The 17,699-nt window shown below is 49.0% G+C and overlaps 7 protein-coding genes across 7 annotated transcripts; 3 read left to right on the top strand and 4 right to left on the bottom strand.

Moving 5' to 3' along the window:
- Positions 1 to 201: 201 nt before the first annotated feature.
- On the bottom strand, positions 202 to 1,257 carry N7447_001648 (RNP domain protein; the record flags this gene model as incomplete). Its single annotated transcript, XM_057225924.1, has 1 exon — positions 202 to 1,257. The coding sequence occupies one exon, from the start codon at positions 1,255 to 1,257 to the stop codon at positions 202 to 204; it is 1,056 nt and encodes a 351-aa protein (XP_057089940.1).
- Positions 1,258 to 2,276: 1,019 nt separating this feature from the next.
- On the top strand, positions 2,277 to 4,251 carry N7447_001647 (NADP(+)-dependent, decarboxylating phosphogluconate dehydrogenase; the record flags this gene model as incomplete). Its single annotated transcript, XM_057225923.1, has 5 exons — positions 2,277 to 2,293; positions 2,618 to 2,754; positions 2,816 to 3,267; positions 3,322 to 3,750; positions 3,811 to 4,251. The coding sequence occupies 5 exons, from the start codon at positions 2,277 to 2,279 to the stop codon at positions 4,249 to 4,251; spliced, it is 1,476 nt and encodes a 491-aa protein (XP_057089939.1).
- Positions 4,252 to 5,608: 1,357 nt separating this feature from the next.
- Positions 5,609 to 8,701, bottom strand: N7447_001646 (uncharacterized protein; the record flags this gene model as incomplete). Its single annotated transcript, XM_057225922.1, has 4 exons — positions 5,609 to 6,962; positions 7,048 to 8,201; positions 8,293 to 8,391; positions 8,465 to 8,701. 4 exons carry the CDS (start codon positions 8,699 to 8,701, stop codon positions 5,609 to 5,611), a joined length of 2,844 nt encoding a protein of 947 aa, XP_057089938.1.
- Positions 8,702 to 9,604: 903 nt separating this feature from the next.
- N7447_001645 (uncharacterized protein) lies at positions 9,605 to 10,018 on the bottom strand (the record flags this gene model as incomplete). Its single annotated transcript, XM_057225921.1, has 1 exon — positions 9,605 to 10,018. The coding sequence occupies one exon, from the start codon at positions 10,016 to 10,018 to the stop codon at positions 9,605 to 9,607; it is 414 nt and encodes a 137-aa protein (XP_057089937.1).
- A 442-nt stretch (positions 10,019 to 10,460) lies between these two features.
- N7447_001644 (uncharacterized protein) lies at positions 10,461 to 11,280 on the top strand (the record flags this gene model as incomplete). The annotated part of the gene is made up of 3 exons (XM_057225920.1): positions 10,461 to 10,602; positions 10,658 to 11,001; positions 11,059 to 11,280. 3 exons carry the CDS (start codon positions 10,461 to 10,463, stop codon positions 11,278 to 11,280), a joined length of 708 nt encoding a protein of 235 aa, XP_057089936.1.
- An 835-nt stretch (positions 11,281 to 12,115) lies between these two features.
- Positions 12,116 to 13,525, bottom strand: N7447_001643 (Lipase secreted; the record flags this gene model as incomplete). The annotated part of the gene is made up of 1 exon (XM_057225919.1): positions 12,116 to 13,525. The coding sequence occupies one exon, from the start codon at positions 13,523 to 13,525 to the stop codon at positions 12,116 to 12,118; it is 1,410 nt and encodes a 469-aa protein (XP_057089935.1).
- A 2,307-nt stretch (positions 13,526 to 15,832) lies between these two features.
- On the top strand, positions 15,833 to 16,267 carry N7447_001642 (uncharacterized protein; the record flags this gene model as incomplete). The annotated part of the gene is made up of 1 exon (XM_057225918.1): positions 15,833 to 16,267. The coding sequence occupies one exon, from the start codon at positions 15,833 to 15,835 to the stop codon at positions 16,265 to 16,267; it is 435 nt and encodes a 144-aa protein (XP_057089934.1).
- Positions 16,268 to 17,699: the final 1,432 nt, after the last annotated feature.

Raw genomic sequence — 17,699 nt, 5'->3', positions numbered from 1 at the left:
AAAGACCTTGGGAAGGCGCCAAGGCCACAAAAATAGTCACGTGATCCATATCGACTACAACTGGACCTGACCCCGAGGAACTAGTTTTTATATTTAGATTCTATAGTTATTAGAATAGTATACATATTTAGCAATTTAAAAAAACCTCTTGTCATGTGAAAATATCGTTCCTGGCATAAACCGCCGGTCGCATCCATAAACTTAACCCAGGATCTTCAAACCTCCCTTGGTTTTGGCGGACTTTTTGACACCGTCGTGTTTCACTTTTCCACCTGCTCCGGCTCCGGCATTGTCTGCTCTGGGGCCCTTGCCTTTGCCCTTCTTTCCATACTTGGGGTTCGAAGCTGGGCGAACCTCGGTCTCGGCTTTGCGTAGTAAAATCGGGTGCGAACCAATGTACTTTCCTTGCATTTCTCGACCCGCTTTGAAGTAATCCTCACTTCCACTGAAGCTGATAAATCCATAGCCTTTGCTCTTCTGGGTTCGTTTCTCTCGGACGACACGTGCTTTCTGGACCGATGTGTAGCGAGAAAATGCCTTCAGGAGAGACTCATCCGTCACTTCGCCTGCAAGGTTACCCACAAACAGACGGAAATGTGCCGGATCCCACTCCAGGAGAGTGGGGTCGGTCCATGTTTCACCACCACCGGAACGAATGACTGTCTTTTGTGACTCGGCCTGCGGGATAGGAGTGCCGGCGCCGACGGTTGGAGTTCCAGCTCCCGTGTTCACGCCTGAACCGGACTGGTTGCCTTGGTGCTTGGCGGAATCTTCAGTGGGTTTGGTGTAGGCGCTCTGCCACTGCGCAATTTGAGCTTCCGTCTCTGCATCAAAGCCAGGGGCGTTGCCATTCTGATACCCTGAGTTGGTCTGGTTGGGCGTAGATCCGAATGGATTCGCAATGTGTGGGACGGTGGGGCCGTATGTGTTGTCAGCGTATTGAGGTTGTCCATAGTACGAAGGCGCACCCTGGTATGCCTGTGGTTGTTGATAGTGGCTGACGTAGCTGTTGGCGGGTGTTGCGTATCCGGCAGCAGAGACTGGGGGATTCGAGACCGAGTGGCTGGTGGCGCGATGCGGTTGACTGGAGGCTACCGCGCGCGGCTGGAACGCCGTGAAGGCACTATAGCCTGTGGGTCGAGATCTGCCATGGCCTGCAGAATTGGCGGGAGGCTGTGCGGTGTTGGAGGATGGAGGTGGGCGGGGCGGAAGAGACGAGGGAGTCTGTCTGAGACCTGGAGGAGGCGGAAGGGACATGATGAATGGGATATTCAAAAAAAAAAGGGGGAAGGAAATGAGACGCGCGCGCGCGCGAGAGAGAGAGAGAGAGAGAATCCTAGATGCAAAGTAGCAACCGGAACGTACCTTCAGGGCCTGACTGACGCCGCAGTCAGTCGCCAAACGTCACGCTTGAGATAGGCACCCGAAGGATGTGCACTTGCAAGAGGCGAAGCGTTGCGCGTCTTGCAAATGATCGCGAGAAGGCTGGATGATTAGTATAGTGCGCGTCTTCAAGGACTAAGGACTGTACAGAATCAGAATGCTTAATGAGACATGACTTTTTTGTCCAATGCGCTGGCTAGGCCGTGACGTGTCACATGACCTGACCAAGCTTTTCTGACTCAGAAGTTACATAAGCCAGTTGTGATGACTCATGTGGGCTGACCCCCACTCTAGTCCCAAAGTGGCCTAGTTTATACGTAGCGGGCTATGAACGCATCGGCAAGTGATTTCTCCGTCGCCTTTCTACCAGAACAGTTCACCGATGCGTGGACAAGTTCGGATGGTTTCGATGGGTTGGATATTCGGTTGAATTACTGTTTCATCATTCTCAAGTACACGATACTTACAATATACTAGTTGAATATACTAGTTGGTATATGTACATACAAGCCATGTTTGAATTCTTCAAGTTACCCCTCCATGCCCCGCTATATATAAAAGCTATGCATATATTTTTGTATAGATGTAGAGATATGTATAGTAGAGAATTGGAATTGAATGGTCGGATAATGCTTTCCTACCAGAACCCGAGTGGGTTAATACCGGACGACTCTGCTCCTGTACCCAATACTTGGCGCTACACCGGAGATAGTAATAACAACTGAGGTACACGGTACCTCCGGTATGTCCCACCAGATGACGGAAGAGTTGCTCCGTCAGCCGGGGCTCCAATGCTACTTCTTCTTCTTTCCCCCCCCCCCCCCTCTTCATCCTCCTTTCTTCTCTAGATCAACCTTTGCTTCACTCACCCTTTTATCTCACATATAATCGTCATGGCTGACCAAGCTGTGTAAGTTATCATCTCCCCCCACTTCACCAATTTCAGCTTCTCCGGTGGTCACACCTCCCTGCATCTTGGATAACGGAGCGCATGGAGCTTCAATGCTCCTCGGACATCATGCAACAGCTCTATTCGGAAGAATTCCTATAGATGCTCGCGCAAGATGATACCAATGGAGATACTGCGTCTGTGATCTTTTTCGGAAGCGCACGGGTGGCCTTCTCTTCTTATTCCCTAGTTTTTGCCCAGCTATTGACAAGAGACATTGATCGCTGACTATAGCGCCCGTCTCGCCGGCATCAATGTCGGTGCTCCGGCGCACTTTGCTCCCAGTGCTGATTTCGGCCTCATCGGTCTGGCCGTTATGGGCCAGAACCTGATCCTGAACGTTGCTGATCACGGATTCACCGTTTGCGCTTTCAACCGTACCACCGCCAAGGTTGACCGTTTCTTGGAGAACGAGGCCAAGGGTAAGCTCTACAGAGAATGACCGCCCCCAATCGCTCGCCACAAATGCTCATTATAAAACAGGCAAGTCCATCGTTGGTGCTCACTCCATCCAGGAGTTCTGTGCCAAGCTCAAGCGCCCCCGCCGTATCATGCTCCTCGTCATGGCCGGCAAGCCCGTCGATGACTTCATCGAGTCTCTTCTGCCTTTCCTCGAGAAGGGTGATATCATCATTGACGGTGGTAACTCCCACTTCCCCGACAGCAACCGCCGCACTCAGTACCTCACTGCCAAGGGTATCAGCTTCGTCGGCAGCGGTGTCTCCGGTGGTGAGGAGGGTGCCCGCTACGGTCCCTCTCTCATGCCCGGTGGTAACGAGGATGCCTGGCCCCACATTAAGGATATTTTCCAGAGCATCTCCGCCAAGAGCGACGGTGAGGCTTGCTGCGACTGGGTCGGTGACGAGGGTGCTGGTCACTACGTCAAGATGGTCCACAACGGTATTGAGTACGGTGACATGCAGCTGATCTGCGAGGTAAGGCTACTTTCAAAAGCAAAAGACTTTCGAGCAACTACTGACATTATTTAGGCCTACGATATCCTCAAGCGCGGTCTCGGTTTCTCCTCCAAGGAGATTGGTGATGTTTTCGCCAAGTGGAACACCGGTGTTCTCGACTCCTTCCTGATTGAAATCACCCGTGATATTCTCTACTACAACGACAACGATGGCACTCCCCTTGTTGACAAGATCCTCGACAAGGCTGGCCAGAAGGGTACCGGCAAGTGGACCGCCATCAACGCTCTGGACCTCGGCATGCCCGTCACCCTGATCGGTGAGGCTGTCTTCTCCCGCTGCCTCAGTGCTCTCAAGGACGAGCGTGGCCGTGCCAGCTCCATCCTGAGCGGTCCTACCCCCAAGTTCGAGGGCGACAAGCAGGCTTTCGTCGACGACCTCGAGCAGGCCCTTTACGCTTCCAAGATTATCTCCTACGCTCAGGGCTTCATGCTCATCCAGAACGTAAGTCATTTCTTGTCAGCCGCGCTGGTAGTCAATTTCTAACCCCCGACTTTAATATAGGCTGCCAAGGAGTACAAGTGGAAGCTGAACAAGCCTTCCATCGCCCTCATGTGGCGCGGTGGTTGCATCATCCGCTCCGTCTTCCTTAAGGATATTACCAATGCTTACCGCAACAACCCCGACCTTGAGAACCTTCTGTTCGATGACTTCTTCAACAAGGCCATTAACAACGCCCAGAACGGCTGGCGTAACGTGATCAGCAAGACCGCTCTGTGGGGTATCCCCGCTCCGGCCTTCTCCACTGCTCTCAGCTTCTACGACGGTTACCGCTCCAAGAACCTGCCCGCCAACCTGCTCCAGGCCCAGCGTGATTACTTTGGTGCCCACACTTTCCGCATCAAGCCCGAGAACGCCAGCGAGACCTTCCCCGAGGGCAAGGATATCCACGTTAACTGGACCGGCCGTGGTGGTGACGTGTCGGCCTCTACCTACATCGCATAAGCGTGTTTAAGTTGAGGTTTGTTAGAAGGGTAAAAAAATTGGATGTTCAATGTATTTAGATATCTCCATGGAATGCCCATGATCCGTAACGAAGTCACTTGTTTCTTTCTTCTATATCTCTTGCTATGTACGATCTAAGGGAGCCTCTACCCAGCACAGGCCAATACAAGGTATAAAATGCGCATTCAAACTAACAACATTGAAGAATAATACTGGCTGTGGGTAGACGCGGTCATCACAACACTACAGGTCGATCAAGACAATTTTGACCGATATCGGGGATATAACGAAGATCTATTCCGTAGAGTTTCTCCAAATTCTTCAGCCCAAGAAGCACCGTAGATCACGAGCAACCACGTAAGATATATTTCTCGCCGCTTGACGATATTTTTCCACTGGATTTTGATGACTTACTTGACATGGCATGTAAATTTGCATGGTATCGATCAAATGCATAGATCTTCTAGCGAAAAGGGTCAGCGTAGAATTCCGTTGCATGTAGAGCGCTATTCCCGTCATGATGTTGATTATTTACTTGAAACCGAAGTGAGAGCAGCAGTTGGGCAGTATTCTTGCATGGAGTGTAAACCGCCCGATATAGAGCTGTTCTACCATAATTCTCCTACAGATTTATGCCCGAATGGTCCCGAGACTACGGCGATATATATATCTCTTGAACCTCCCTTTGTTTTAGTGTCAATCTGAATTCAAATGCGAGGCAGATCTTCATCACCCTGAGAAAATACCCGATTCAATATGCTGCATTAAGTTCTTGGGAAATATAAAGGGCTATAATCCGTCATATATGCCCCATTGCCGAATACAAATAAGCGTTTCAATTTTTTTTAATAGATAATTTAACTCTACCAAGTCAAGACCACCAACATCATCAAATAGATCAAGATTCATATAGTCGTAAGAGAAAGCATCGGTCTCCAAGAAACCATCAAGTCGTGTCAATCATGCAGGGAATATGCCGGATGAACAAAGCAATCCCGGAACTTCAAAAGTGAAGTGAAAGTGAAGTGAAAGTAAAGAGAAAATCACAGAAAAGAGAAAAACAAAAACGCCTAAAACAAAACGATAACAAGACCCAATCTCTATGCACTTCGCAGTAATCAATCTGTGAGTGGAGTGTTCAGTCTATGAAATCACTGGCAGCCAACCGCGCAAGTAAGAAATGGTTTAAAATCAAAACAAGAATCAAGAACTGGATCAAATGGAGGCCCAATCGCCTAGGAGATTGGCACGGTTATAAGATAGGTTGAGAGGTAGGCGAGGGAGAGAGAGGCATGGGAGGTTGAAAATAGGACAGAAAACCAAAAGCATCATTGAAATGACCTTGTATACTTGTACTTCACGACCAAACATGGAAGCCCGGGAGCCCTGCTCCCCGTCTCCCACTACCACGCCGGGACCCAGCGGTCGATTCAGCCCCACCGTGATTCCCATGCCTACCTTCATCCAGGCTGCGCCGCGAGGCGCCGAAATCGCTCATGGCGAAAAGCAACGGCTCGTCGTCTTCGGGCGCTTGGGTGGATGGCGTCCGACCTGTACCTGGCCGCTGCGCAGAACCACGACGAATCTCCAGCGTGGAGTTACCGCTATTGCTTCCGCTAGCATTGCCATCGCGGTCCTGGTCGCGGTCCACCAGGTGCGGGGCAAGGTTGGCGCCCCGGGCGAGGCTGCTGGATGCTGAGCTGAGGGAATGCCCACCTGAGTAGCCGCGGCCGCGGGAGCTGGCGAACCGGGGCTGGTAGACATGGGGGTTGGAGGAGGCTGAGGCGCTGGTTGGTCCAGGAATCTGCCCGCGGATAGATGTACTGTCTCGATACGGAGCCGTTGTAGATCCAGATGGGCCACTTGGGTCCTCAGCCGGTGATTGTTGACTTTTTTGGGACTCGTTCTGCTGTTGGGCGGCACCTAGAGTGGTGTTTAGTGGCTCATCGGCCCCTAGACTGAGGCTGCGCATGCCGAATGGGAAGATTTCATCATCTTCACTTGTAACGATCGGACGGCGCAAGGCCACGGAGCTCGAGCGACGGTAAGTAGGGTCAAAAATCCGCGGCGATGTTGGGATGTCGATAGCACCTGCGGTAGAGGAAGGTCCTCGTGTAGTTTCCATGCCGGGATGTTCTTCCAGCGGCGAGTCGTGTTGTATGCGAGGGATTCTTGAATGGTGGTCGGTTTCAATGTCATCAGCTACACTGTTCGAGCTCAGTCGAGAGCGGATAGCAGGAGTGTGGGGAGTGTGAGGGGATATGGGTTTCCCAGGAGAAGAAGCTGTGGATATGGAGGTGCCCGCAACCATCGGTGGGACTCCTGATAATTGCTTGCTCGAAGAAATGGAAGAGCGATGCATATGCATAGACTGTGACATCGAGTCGGACAACGCGGCATTTGAATCTCGCATACCGCGGAAGCGCGCAAGAGCTGCTGCAGTGGGGTTCGGCTGCCTAGAACCAGGTTGAACAGACGCGGAGGTAGATGAATTCATTAGGTCCTTCTTCGAATCAAGCATCTTCAAAAAATCCGATATATTCTCGTCATCTGCATGGATGGACTCTGCACTCGTGCCTGTAGCTTCCGTGAGTAGGCCGGACCCGGGCTGTGCATTGGATGATGTCGCGCTAGCTTTGCCACTAGAGTTGTCGTCTTCCAGTCTGTTTGCCCCCGCAGAAAGGCGACCTCGTCGGTGGCTGAAGGAGCTGCTGTATCGGGATATCGGAGCAGGTTTCGGGGATGCGGAATTAGAGAATGATATAGCTTGCTCAGATGCAATGGTCATAGGTCTACGCGCTGAAGCGGCAGAAGAAGGGGGCGGCATGATGCGTGAATCGGCAGATGTTCCTGTGGGTATGCGTGAAGACATGTTGCGGGGAGACACTCCTAGGGGAGAGTCTGCTAAAGCCGGGGAAGCAGAAAGAGGGGGGAGCTTTGAAGGGCTGGAATGAAATGGAGGGTCGGCGTGGGAAGCTTGAGCCTCCACCTTCACCAGCAATCTGCGCAGCGCGTCCTGAAGGAACGACTTTGGCAGGGGGGAGGAGTCTCTTAGGTGAGTCGGTCGGGGACGGAGATCCCGCGCCCGAATCTCTCATTGCACGAAGTGCTGATATAGGACTTGCACCTGTTGTTGGGCCAACCTGATGGAAGGTCGAGAGACTACCGTATGCACGTGTGCGATCTGGATCCTCAACGGTCCTTCTCTCCACTGGCACAGAACCAACTTCGGGATTTGGACGATTGACATCATCTGAAGGCAACGATGGACGAAAGATCTCGTCGTCAGCACCCATAAACCGCGAGCTCAGTAGCGCTTCCGAGTCGTCAACCCGGAAATCGCAGTTCGTCCGATACGTGACTTCGACTGAAAAGGGACCTGCGGGCGACTCCGTGACTCCAAAGCCGTAGGTGTCCACCACTTTTTCGCTTCCCTCACTCAATGGGGCAGTCAAATGATCCAGTGAGAGGTCATCACAAGCAGCGCTCCCATCTACCACACGGTACTTGATCTGGAGAGCTGGACTCTGCCGCAACTTTTTGTTGCGTTTAGAGAATCTCCATGCAGGCAAAAACTTGGAGTAGGTGAATAAGGATCGGAAGAGCACAATGCTTTTCTTATACACAATCGGCAATATAGAGCCCAGATCTGCCGGAAGCCTACTTGACGACTCTCCCAACTCGATTCTCCACCGCTCCAAGATGATCTCGTCATTTTCAGATTGGTATGGCTTTGCACGGGAGCTCTCAAGTGCCGCGAGCGATTCGCGCACATCCCAACGCTTCCCGTGCTCATCAATAATCACCAGGCTTTGATTATTTGTGAGACCCTTTGTGTCTAGGTATGTTTCGATAACGAGGGGTGGTGGTCGATTGTCCGTTGCATCGCATGTTCTCCATGGTCGCAGGGGTTCCCGAAGGACATCTGTATCATCCAATTCAACGTTGAACTGGAGTGATCCAAAGAATTAGCTTCTGCCACTTCCATATGCTTGACTGTTCCAAAAGCATCCCAAACCCGACCATGAGATGGAAACGTACCCAACGGTTGACTCTCGGGGACTCGGAGCCCTTGTTAAAGGAGGGAGGCAGTGCAACCCGTGAATGCAGGATAATTAAAGCGGCTTTTGTGTGATAGTTCTGTTGAAAAGGAGATTAGCCATCAATAAGCCATCCTGATAAGCCATTGGAGGGGCGATCTAAGTGACGATACCGATATTATCTGATTTAACCGGGTCAGGGCCTCCTTTCCCTGTGCTGCGCTCCTCCCCTGCTCAGATGGCTGAGGCCCCGGCTCTATCCCCAGCCCTCTGGCGGAATGAGATCCCATATCGATGGTTGGGGAGCTTGGGGCGGTTTCTTGTTCTCTGCGGCCGTCCCGAGTTGTCGGTCTGAGGGGAAGGTTTGGCGCCGGAGAGGGCACCGCCGATGATCGGGGATGTTGATGCATGATGGGCGCCTAATTGCAAACGCGTGGTTAGCGACCATCGACACGCATTTGAAGAAGAGGAACGATCTTACCCTGGAGCGGAAGTGTTGTAGATTGAGTGTTATCACCGCCGGAATCTGTTATCAGGAACGCAATCGGGCAGCGATGATTCCAGGACTGAGAGCCATGCTAACAGGCGAGGAAAACGATATCTTCTAGGGACGTTCCTGAATCTGAGACGCTAAAAGATTCACGATAAGACAATGGATGCCCAGCATGTGGTCTGGGGTTGTCTCCGCCCTAGGACCTTCGGAGCAAGTCTAGAGCTTCTCCGCACGGGGGCAAATGCAGAGAGTGAATCGCCGTATGTGGCGTAGAGAAGCGAGAGAAATAGGAGAAAGTGAAAAAGAAATGATAAAACAAAATGGATGTGGAGAAAGAAAAAGAGAGAAGGGGTGTAATAATGAAGATTGTCTGTGACGCACATCCGGTGACTCGACAGGTCTCGAGTGTCCTAGTCAGCCTAGAGCGCCACGCAGATGATGCAAACATGGGGGTTTGCCTATATTCTATATATCCTAGGCTCTTATTCTTTAGATCTCTTTACTCTTTTAATAGAAATATTGTACAAATGCACGGTCGCAAGGGTACCCAGGCAACCTGGAAGGTCCACTGGTACCTTGGAACTGATAAGCACTTTGATCACGACTTACAAGGCGTGATATATGGAGTATTAGGTATGGGCAGGTGATATCAATATCTACACATGTACTTTATACAGATCCAAGATTTCCCCATATTCCATTTTAGCATGTTACACCGTTATCTGATTCAACGTCTATAAATACAGCGATGCTCCGATGCTCCGATGAACTAGGATTTTTCGAGAATTCCTTACTAAACAATATGAAAAATTGCTACAAATTATTCAATTAAAGTTCCCTGATCGAGATATTCTAAATGGACGTTTGAAGTTATGACCCTCTTATAGAGGACCTTCTTGTCCTCCTTCAGATCAGAGTGCGAGTCCTCCAGTCTCTTGATTCGAGAACGATCGCCCTGCCGATCACTCTTCAGATTGTGCATTTCCTCGGTCATCCCCAACTTCAGAGAACGGAGGTCGTTCTCTAGTCTTCTAACCCTCTCCTCGAGAGGCTGTTTGTCTAGTACTTCCCAGTAACAGTTGATACCTCCGCGAATTGCCATACGCAGCAGCTTTGTGAGGGTTACGGAGACAGCATGGATGAGCGCGAGGAGACTCGTCAATAAGGTCACGTTACTAATGCCCCATGGGCCTTTTTGCTCATCGTGGCCAATTGGATGGCAAGGTGGGCACATCATGGCCGGCCATGGGACATTTCCCTGGGCTGTAATAAGTATGTGTAAGCCAGTGCCTATGATTATCATATTGATGTTTGTACATATCCATTATGCATTTTACGCAGGCCTCGCGGATTGCTAAATAGCCATAGAGATATTCGTTAATTCTATTAGTCGCGTCGGAGAGGCTAGCTTCATATTGTTCGCAAGTTAATATAAGTCTGGTGAGACTCACCTGGGATCGAATGTAGCCTCATGGCTACAGAAATCTTTGTCCCAATACACCTATTGCTCAGTCATATAGATTTGTCTTGTCAGTGAAATACTAGTGACGGAAGCTAGAGCTAGTGATGGAAGCTAGATGCTGACATGGGACTGATGTCACTGACGTCGACCAGCTCTATCCCCCTTAGCCTCAGTAAATTCAACTCTGCAAATCCATCTCGGAGACAAGATAGCCATGGATAATGTAGACCCAGCCGGTCGCGGCTTCCTAGGCGACCTTGCACCTTCCGTTCTCCCAGTCTACCAATATCGGGACCGGGAGCAGTTACTCAACACCATCAAGCAAACAGTCGCGACAGCAAGCAAGGCCACTACCAGTGAATGGTGTCTTATCAAACGCGTTAACAATTCAATATTCACAACTGGCAAAAGAGGGTCCATTTGCTTCCTGGTCCTCGTATGACGCCCAGTTAGACCGTGTGCTATTAAGAATGATAAAGTCTAAAGCCCATGAAGTCGCTTCGGAAATCTTCCAAGTCCTACTCTACGATGCAATCAAGCCTATTAGGATGGATCGCTCCCTTAACCCAACCGGAAGTGCTATCCACCATACTATAATAGGGGCTAAAGAAGCCGATAAGGCGTGGCAGCCATTCCGACTCCCACGTGGCCGATCAAAGGACTGGCCTAGTGTCGTACTGGAAGTTACCTTCTCAGAGAGTAGGGATAAGCTACAGTCAGATATAAGATACTGGCTCCGAGCTTCAGGGGGTGATGTGAAGATGGTAATCACCCTCTAAATCAATCAATAATCCCCTAACATCACCATCGAGAATTGGGGAACCCAGGGCAACAACTCTATCAACCACCTTCATCAAACCGTTCAGATCTCAAGGAAGGGCAGTAAAATCACAACCACGGGGTCTCCTCTGGTTATCGAGTTCGAAAAGCTCTTCCTGAGACCCCCCATCGAACCGAGAGAACGAAATATTCATATCGACGACGGGGAACTGCAATTCTTAGCAGAGAAAGTTTGGGACTGGCAGGGGATGTGAGAATAGAGACTAAGTTTCATATTTAGGTCAATTGTGACAACAGGGAGGTGACATTTCATAAGGTGGAAAGAAGTGTATGTATCCTTGGCTGTGTGAGATCATGTTTCTTGTTTCTTAGTACCCTACAGTTTGGCAGCATTAATGTTCTCATTCACTATGTCTAGACATGGCTATGACCCTACCCACGGGTCTAATACCTTAGAAAGTGAAGGCGAAGAGAGAGAGATATATTGTTACTCACTGCAAACTGGTCACAGTTAGGTTAGATGGGATCTGGGTATACTTGCCTTATACTCCTCAGGTTTCCAACGTCAACGATCTGTCTCTCAACTGAGCTGTTGCTTAAAAAGCCTTACTGCAGCCTAAGTCCTTTCGAGGGTATCGAGGAAACGATACTAGGTAGAGCGCCGAGTATATCTATACCGGGGTATTGGTCTACTTATAAGTATTGTCAAGTTATAACAAAGTTATCGAGTCACAATTCTAAAAAGGTAAATATAAGTAACAATATAAGATTGAAGACGAAGAACTAAACTAAGTATATTGAGATCTGCAGAGCTCATTTTAGTCATGTGATCTGCGTATCTGGTTGTTCCCAGGACACCGTACCATAACTTCAAGCTGAGAAACATTATGTATTGAAAGAGCTATGTAATTCCACGAAGGATACCAAATGACCCAAACACAGAGATTGTGGGAGAGCGACATATGTACACACACACACACACACACATATATATATATATATATAGATAGATAGATCCAAAACATATACAAAAGTCGTGGCTCAAACCTTCAACGCTCATTACGACCAATAGTAGATGTCAGCATTCCCTTAGAGGTTGGTTTTGAGCACTGCAACAGGGTCGGCCTTGAACTTGGAGTCCTGGTCACCCAGGTGGAACAGTCCATCAATGAGCTTCACAAGAATAGGCTCAAGATCCACACCCAGAGCAAGCGGGTTGAGAATACTGCCAAGCTCAGTGTTCGTGGTGCAGCCACTCTTGGTCGTGCCAGCAAAGGCATTCTGGACAAACTTGATGGCATCGGGGATGGCGATGATTTCAGTAGTCGCGTGACCACCGCTGGCGTAAGTAGTAAGCTTGACGTTCGCATCCCAGCTACACCAAGAATCAACCAGCTTTTTGGCATCAGCATACGGGATGACTTCATCCTTTTCAGCGTGGTACACAAAGGTGGGTGCTGTCGGAGTCTCGTCCTTGTTGACACCCATGCTGTTTTGCTTCAACACCGACTGAATGATTGGGTCGAAGATAAAAGCCTCGCCCATAGTTTGGAAGCTAGCGTCAAAGATTGATTTTTCGAAGAACGCCAAAAGAGCCGTAGTGGCGCATTCCGAGGCGGCGGTGTCCAGTGACTTTTGACCTTCTGGCGTGACGACCTTGCTGATGAAAGCGTCCAGCTCGGCGCCGTAGGCGCTTGGCTTTGAGAGACCAACAATAGCAGAAGGGAGGAAGCCACTGAAGGCAGTGTCGTCGAGCTGATACATTGTGCCTGTGACATTCGAGGGAGTTCCACCCTGCACCCAGCCCTTCATGTTCAGTTCTGATGCGTACTTGGGCTGCAAAGAGGCTGCCCAGCCGGTAGCGATAGCACCACCCGAATAACCAACGCCCACAACCATAGGATTATCGGTGAGACCCAAGCTCTTGAAGCTCTTCACGGCACGCATACCATCCAATACACCCATGCCTGCGAGGCGACCAGGTCCAAAGGCAGCATCGGGTCCCTCATAGTCGGGAGAAGCGACGGTATAGCCAAGAGCAAGGTAGATTTCAATGATCAACAGCTCGACTGAAGAGATCAAGCTGTTCTGTGGCGCACCAAGCTGGTAGCCATAGCTAGGCTGGCATTTGGTCGCAGAGCTGTCGTAGGCCGTGGCGAAGGAAACGAAACGATCGAGCTTAGCATTTTTCGGCTTGAACACCGTGGTCACTGTTGCAATAGCCGAGCCATCGATTGCAGTCGTGCGGTAAAGCAGCTGGTAGGCCTCCACGTCAATCGGGATGAGGCCGAAGAACGCGACATCGACCTTGCGTTGGCTAAGGATTGTCCCAGGCGCCTTGGATGCGAAGCCATCAGGTGGCTGATAAAACGGATCATTGTCGGGAGCCTGGACTGTGCTGCGAGGGATGGGGGACGCAGGCAATGCTGAGGCAATTGACGTGAATGCCATCATGCCAACTAGGGCAAGGCGCGCCATACGCGCAAGGGACAATGCCATTTTCCTGCTCTATGTGAGAGTCAAGGCTGAGATGCTGCTGCTGCTGCTGCTGCTGCACGAGAAAAGGGAGGGCGATCTTCACAATATATACTAGATCTAAACATGATAGGTCTCATCTTGTGAATGTGATTGATATCTGTTACCGAGGCTGGTGAATAGGGCGACGATCACCACCTGGCCGCCAAGGATGGGGAGTTACCCATTCAGACTAAGACATACTATGTGCCCTGTATATCCTCCTGTTGATAGGTTGGTTTTATATATTTTGCCCTCGGAATGAACACATGTATTCAGCAGATGGATCTGCGAACAAACATATCAAGTAAACTCATCTCTTTACCTCTTTTTCTTCAACATCTGGATGAGTTGGAGTCCAAAATATTTATTTTCTGGGGGATCGGCGCCAGCCCCGCACAAACTTCTTTGTTCCCGTCTCCGTCTCTGTAAACTATGCCACATTCCGAAGATATTCCGAGCCTGATTGGTGAGACATTTTATCAGAGAAAGCCCCTTCTGCAATGGATACGTTGTGGATACGCGTTGGGTCAGAATATGGACATCTGTGTCCGTATTCCGTATAGTATACCCAAACGGCTATGCGCGGGTGCTCAAATCTGACATTTTCTTAGCATTACCCCTCATTATGCGGAGGATATCGTGCAAGAAGCAGGTACTTGCATAAAATGCCGTTGTTAACTTTGTATTGGCACTCCACATGAAAGGGCTTGGGTTGCATTATTCGGCTTCGTGTTAATATAGGACGTTGAGAGGCAGATGACCACTTCCACTTTTGGTAAGGGCGGTGCTTAGTCAGAAGTATGAGTTGGAATGGGATCTAAGACCGATTGGTAGAAGCAGTGACAGAGGAGAGGAGTATATGCTGCTCATGATCTAAGGATGTTTGCAATATGCTGTAGGTTATACCTGGATGATCGAGGTCGTTGGGTTTAATCTTTCTCATGGGCTCTCCCCTCTACAACCATTTTTCACCATTTAAGTGCTCACAAGATCCCACAGTTGATCGTCCCAGGCAGCTCTTCTAGAACTGCAGATGCTAAGTTCAGCCACCGTCTAAGCTCTTTTGCGGACTCTGCACAAATCTGCAACTCCGCCAAGCTTCAGGGCTTCTTCTAAGTTGGCCGGATTGCTCAGCATTGTTTAGTGCTCGAAATAATCTGTTTTCCTAAATTTTGGCGTGAAGAACCGTACAGCGGAGAACCCGGAGCCGACTTTTTGGCATAGAGTGGATCGCACTTACGTTGCAGAATCTCTGACGGAAATCCGGAGTTTCGGCTTGACCGATGATTCCGAGCAAGCTGACTAGTTATCAATAGTTATTGGGCTTATGCTATGAAGCCCGCAGCTGAGGTACTCCGCGAGATGTTCCACCGTGAGTTTTTACGCCGTGATATCTGACCCTAGTCGTGTCAGCGCAGACAGCTGACCAATAACCAATGTTGACGGTGGTACCGTCATGATCACTGAGCATCTATTACTGTAGCCCTTCCCCACTAGATTCGCTTTGAGATTCATCCGTTGGGCAATTTGCAAGTATATCGCTAGGTGCAATGATAGATCATTAGCTGTGTAGTAAAGCACTGTTTCCCTCATATATCCACTAATAAAAGATAATATCATGAAATGGGGCTGTGGCGCAACGGTAGCGCGTGCGACTCCAGTTCGCAAGGTTATCCGTTCAAATCGGGTCAGCCTCATCTTTTTATACTTTTTTTTGTAAAAAAAGTAAAATTTTGTACATAATTACTTACTGTATGCAGGTTTACAAAAAATTGTAATTACCCTTTAAAGGTCGTCAGTTCATTCAAGAGCCTCTAGCGCTAGGTTTCGGGTCTCGGGTGGCACAAGCACAGATACAGATGTAGCCTCCGGAACACATCTTCATTGTCAAGCGTCGATTACTCTTTGTGGTTGTGGCGACCTGAGATTTATCACTCTTACTTACCCTTAAGTGGTGTATGACTGTCGATAGAGATCTCCCGGGGTCATTGTGGTTAGAAAATCATCTTAGAGGAGTTGTAGAATTAGTAGCTGAAAATGGAACCATTTTCAGCAGCTGATTTAGTACATAGCCATTGATAACTCTAAACCTAGATACAATGGAACGGGTCTCTTTATTATAGACAAGGCCATTGTGGCAGGGAAAGTTCTTTTAGTTTTCCCTGTTTATTCCATTCAAGAACCAGCACAACACAGATCAGGTATTACTACATAAACCCCTTCTCAGATCAACATAGGCCTCCTGCCGAAAGCTAGTCCTCAATTCTATCCACTCTACTAACCGGCAAAATGCGTGTGCAGGCAAGTCCTTTCGTAACCGACAAGCACCATATTCCGGATCCTTTTGACGACGGGGAGGATTATTGCTGGGTCAGTGTTATACTCTCACCAGAGGTGAAAAATGGTACCCATAGTGATGAAGAGATTATGCTCTTTGTAATCCAGAAGTGTAAAGCTGGTCATACACCCATGACCCATCAACCACTACATGGGTTGGGGGACCACTGTATCTCGTTGCCAGTCAAGTGGAATACACCTAGGCAAACCATGCGTACAGTTCGGGATCAGGCTGCGGCTCTTGCTACATGGTGGTTTGTCCAAATTCACCAAAAGAGGGTTACTATTGACCAGGAGATGGTTTTTGATGACCGTACCACAGGAGGATTCAAGCCCATGTTGGATATGATCCCTCTGGAGTGGGAAAAACCCGAGTATTCAGATTAAAAAAATGGTTCGCAGATTATTGTCATGTCAGTGGCTTCCAGGGGGCCTAGTAAGATGGAAGATGTGAAGAAGTTTTGCATTCATTCATCTGACCCACATACTCGATAGATCAATAGATCAAGTTGAAATTAATTGAAAGGTTGAAAGAAACACAAATTAGTCATTTGAACTAGTAGATGGATAATTGAACAGCTAGAGACAGTCCCGGGGTCGGATTTTGTCAACAAACGTCATTCTAGTAGCCCACCCTTCGGGATGATGTAGATGCCCTAGTATCATGAAGATCTATAGTTGACCTTCAACGCACAATATCCTGAGCTGCAAACAATTAGACACATGCGGTGAGATACGATGGTGGATAGGGCTGAGTCTGGTTTAAAAAAGCGGAGGTATATTTGGAGGGAAATGGAAAAGATCGAGGAGAACATGGGTCTGGGCTGCAAAGCTTACATCTGATACACGTAGAATGCTGGCAACTTCTCAACAACGCTACATCATATTAAATTCCAGAAAGATCAGAGAAACTTGATCGAAGGGCATGCATAGTGAAGATCCTTCGAACATAGCGAACTGGGGTGCAATTGCCAACTCGGCACAGATGCAGAGCCAAAGAACAAGAATAATGATACTCCATTGAAATTGGCGGCTCAAATGGCATATGAAGAGGATGAGATTGAGGTCATTAGAAGTTGCTAGGCCTAGATGGTTCCCGGCGTCGAGCGCATGAACCTGATGACGTCGGACAACAAATTTCAAGAGGCTCTTGCTCAAAAGGGAAGGTATGTTTGACTCATCTGTTCGATCTATGGGTAGAATACTAAACTAGAACTATTACACCAGCCATCAGGTGCAGTACGATATCGTCAAGGGCAAGACAAGCCCAATGAGCAAAACCTAGCGGACTGTTCGTTACATCTATGATATTCTGGTGGCCTACTATGCAGTGGCATCTACGCGGTTCATTGATAACATCTGGATGCAAATTGCTTGGACTTTTTTTGCCCTAGTTTGTTGCGGACCTGACGGAAGACCAGTTGAGATTGCGGGGGAGAATGTGGCGCTGAGCCGGCGACGTACGCAGCTGAAGGTGATTCAGGACCTGGAAACTGGTCGAAAGATCATGTAGATCTGGTCCATGTACCAAGACATTGCATGTCAGCAATTTCTACATGACAAATGAAAATGTCTTACAACATACATGTTAGTACATAAGAGTGCAGCATCCTATCAGTTCCCCACGGGCTCTGCCCTGAATGATCCTCGCCTCTCGGGGGCATGGAGGGACGTGCGCGTCGTTATTGGTCAGAGGGATTTCACAGAACGCGATAACGTCCATGTAGGCATATAATACGTATAGTATGAATGGCTGCATTGGCTTCTTTCCCCTTATCCTTAGATACATTCTACTCTGGATGAAATAGTTTATAAAGCG

This window comes from Penicillium robsamsonii, assembly GCF_028829455.1.
Source record: "Penicillium robsamsonii strain IBT 29466 chromosome Unknown utg000001l_segment0_segment0, whole genome shotgun sequence".
Taxonomy (NCBI): domain Eukaryota; kingdom Fungi; phylum Ascomycota; class Eurotiomycetes; order Eurotiales; family Aspergillaceae; genus Penicillium; species Penicillium robsamsonii.
The sequence above is the reverse complement of the archived record's forward strand: the minus strand, read 5'-3'. Positions and strand labels throughout refer to the sequence as shown.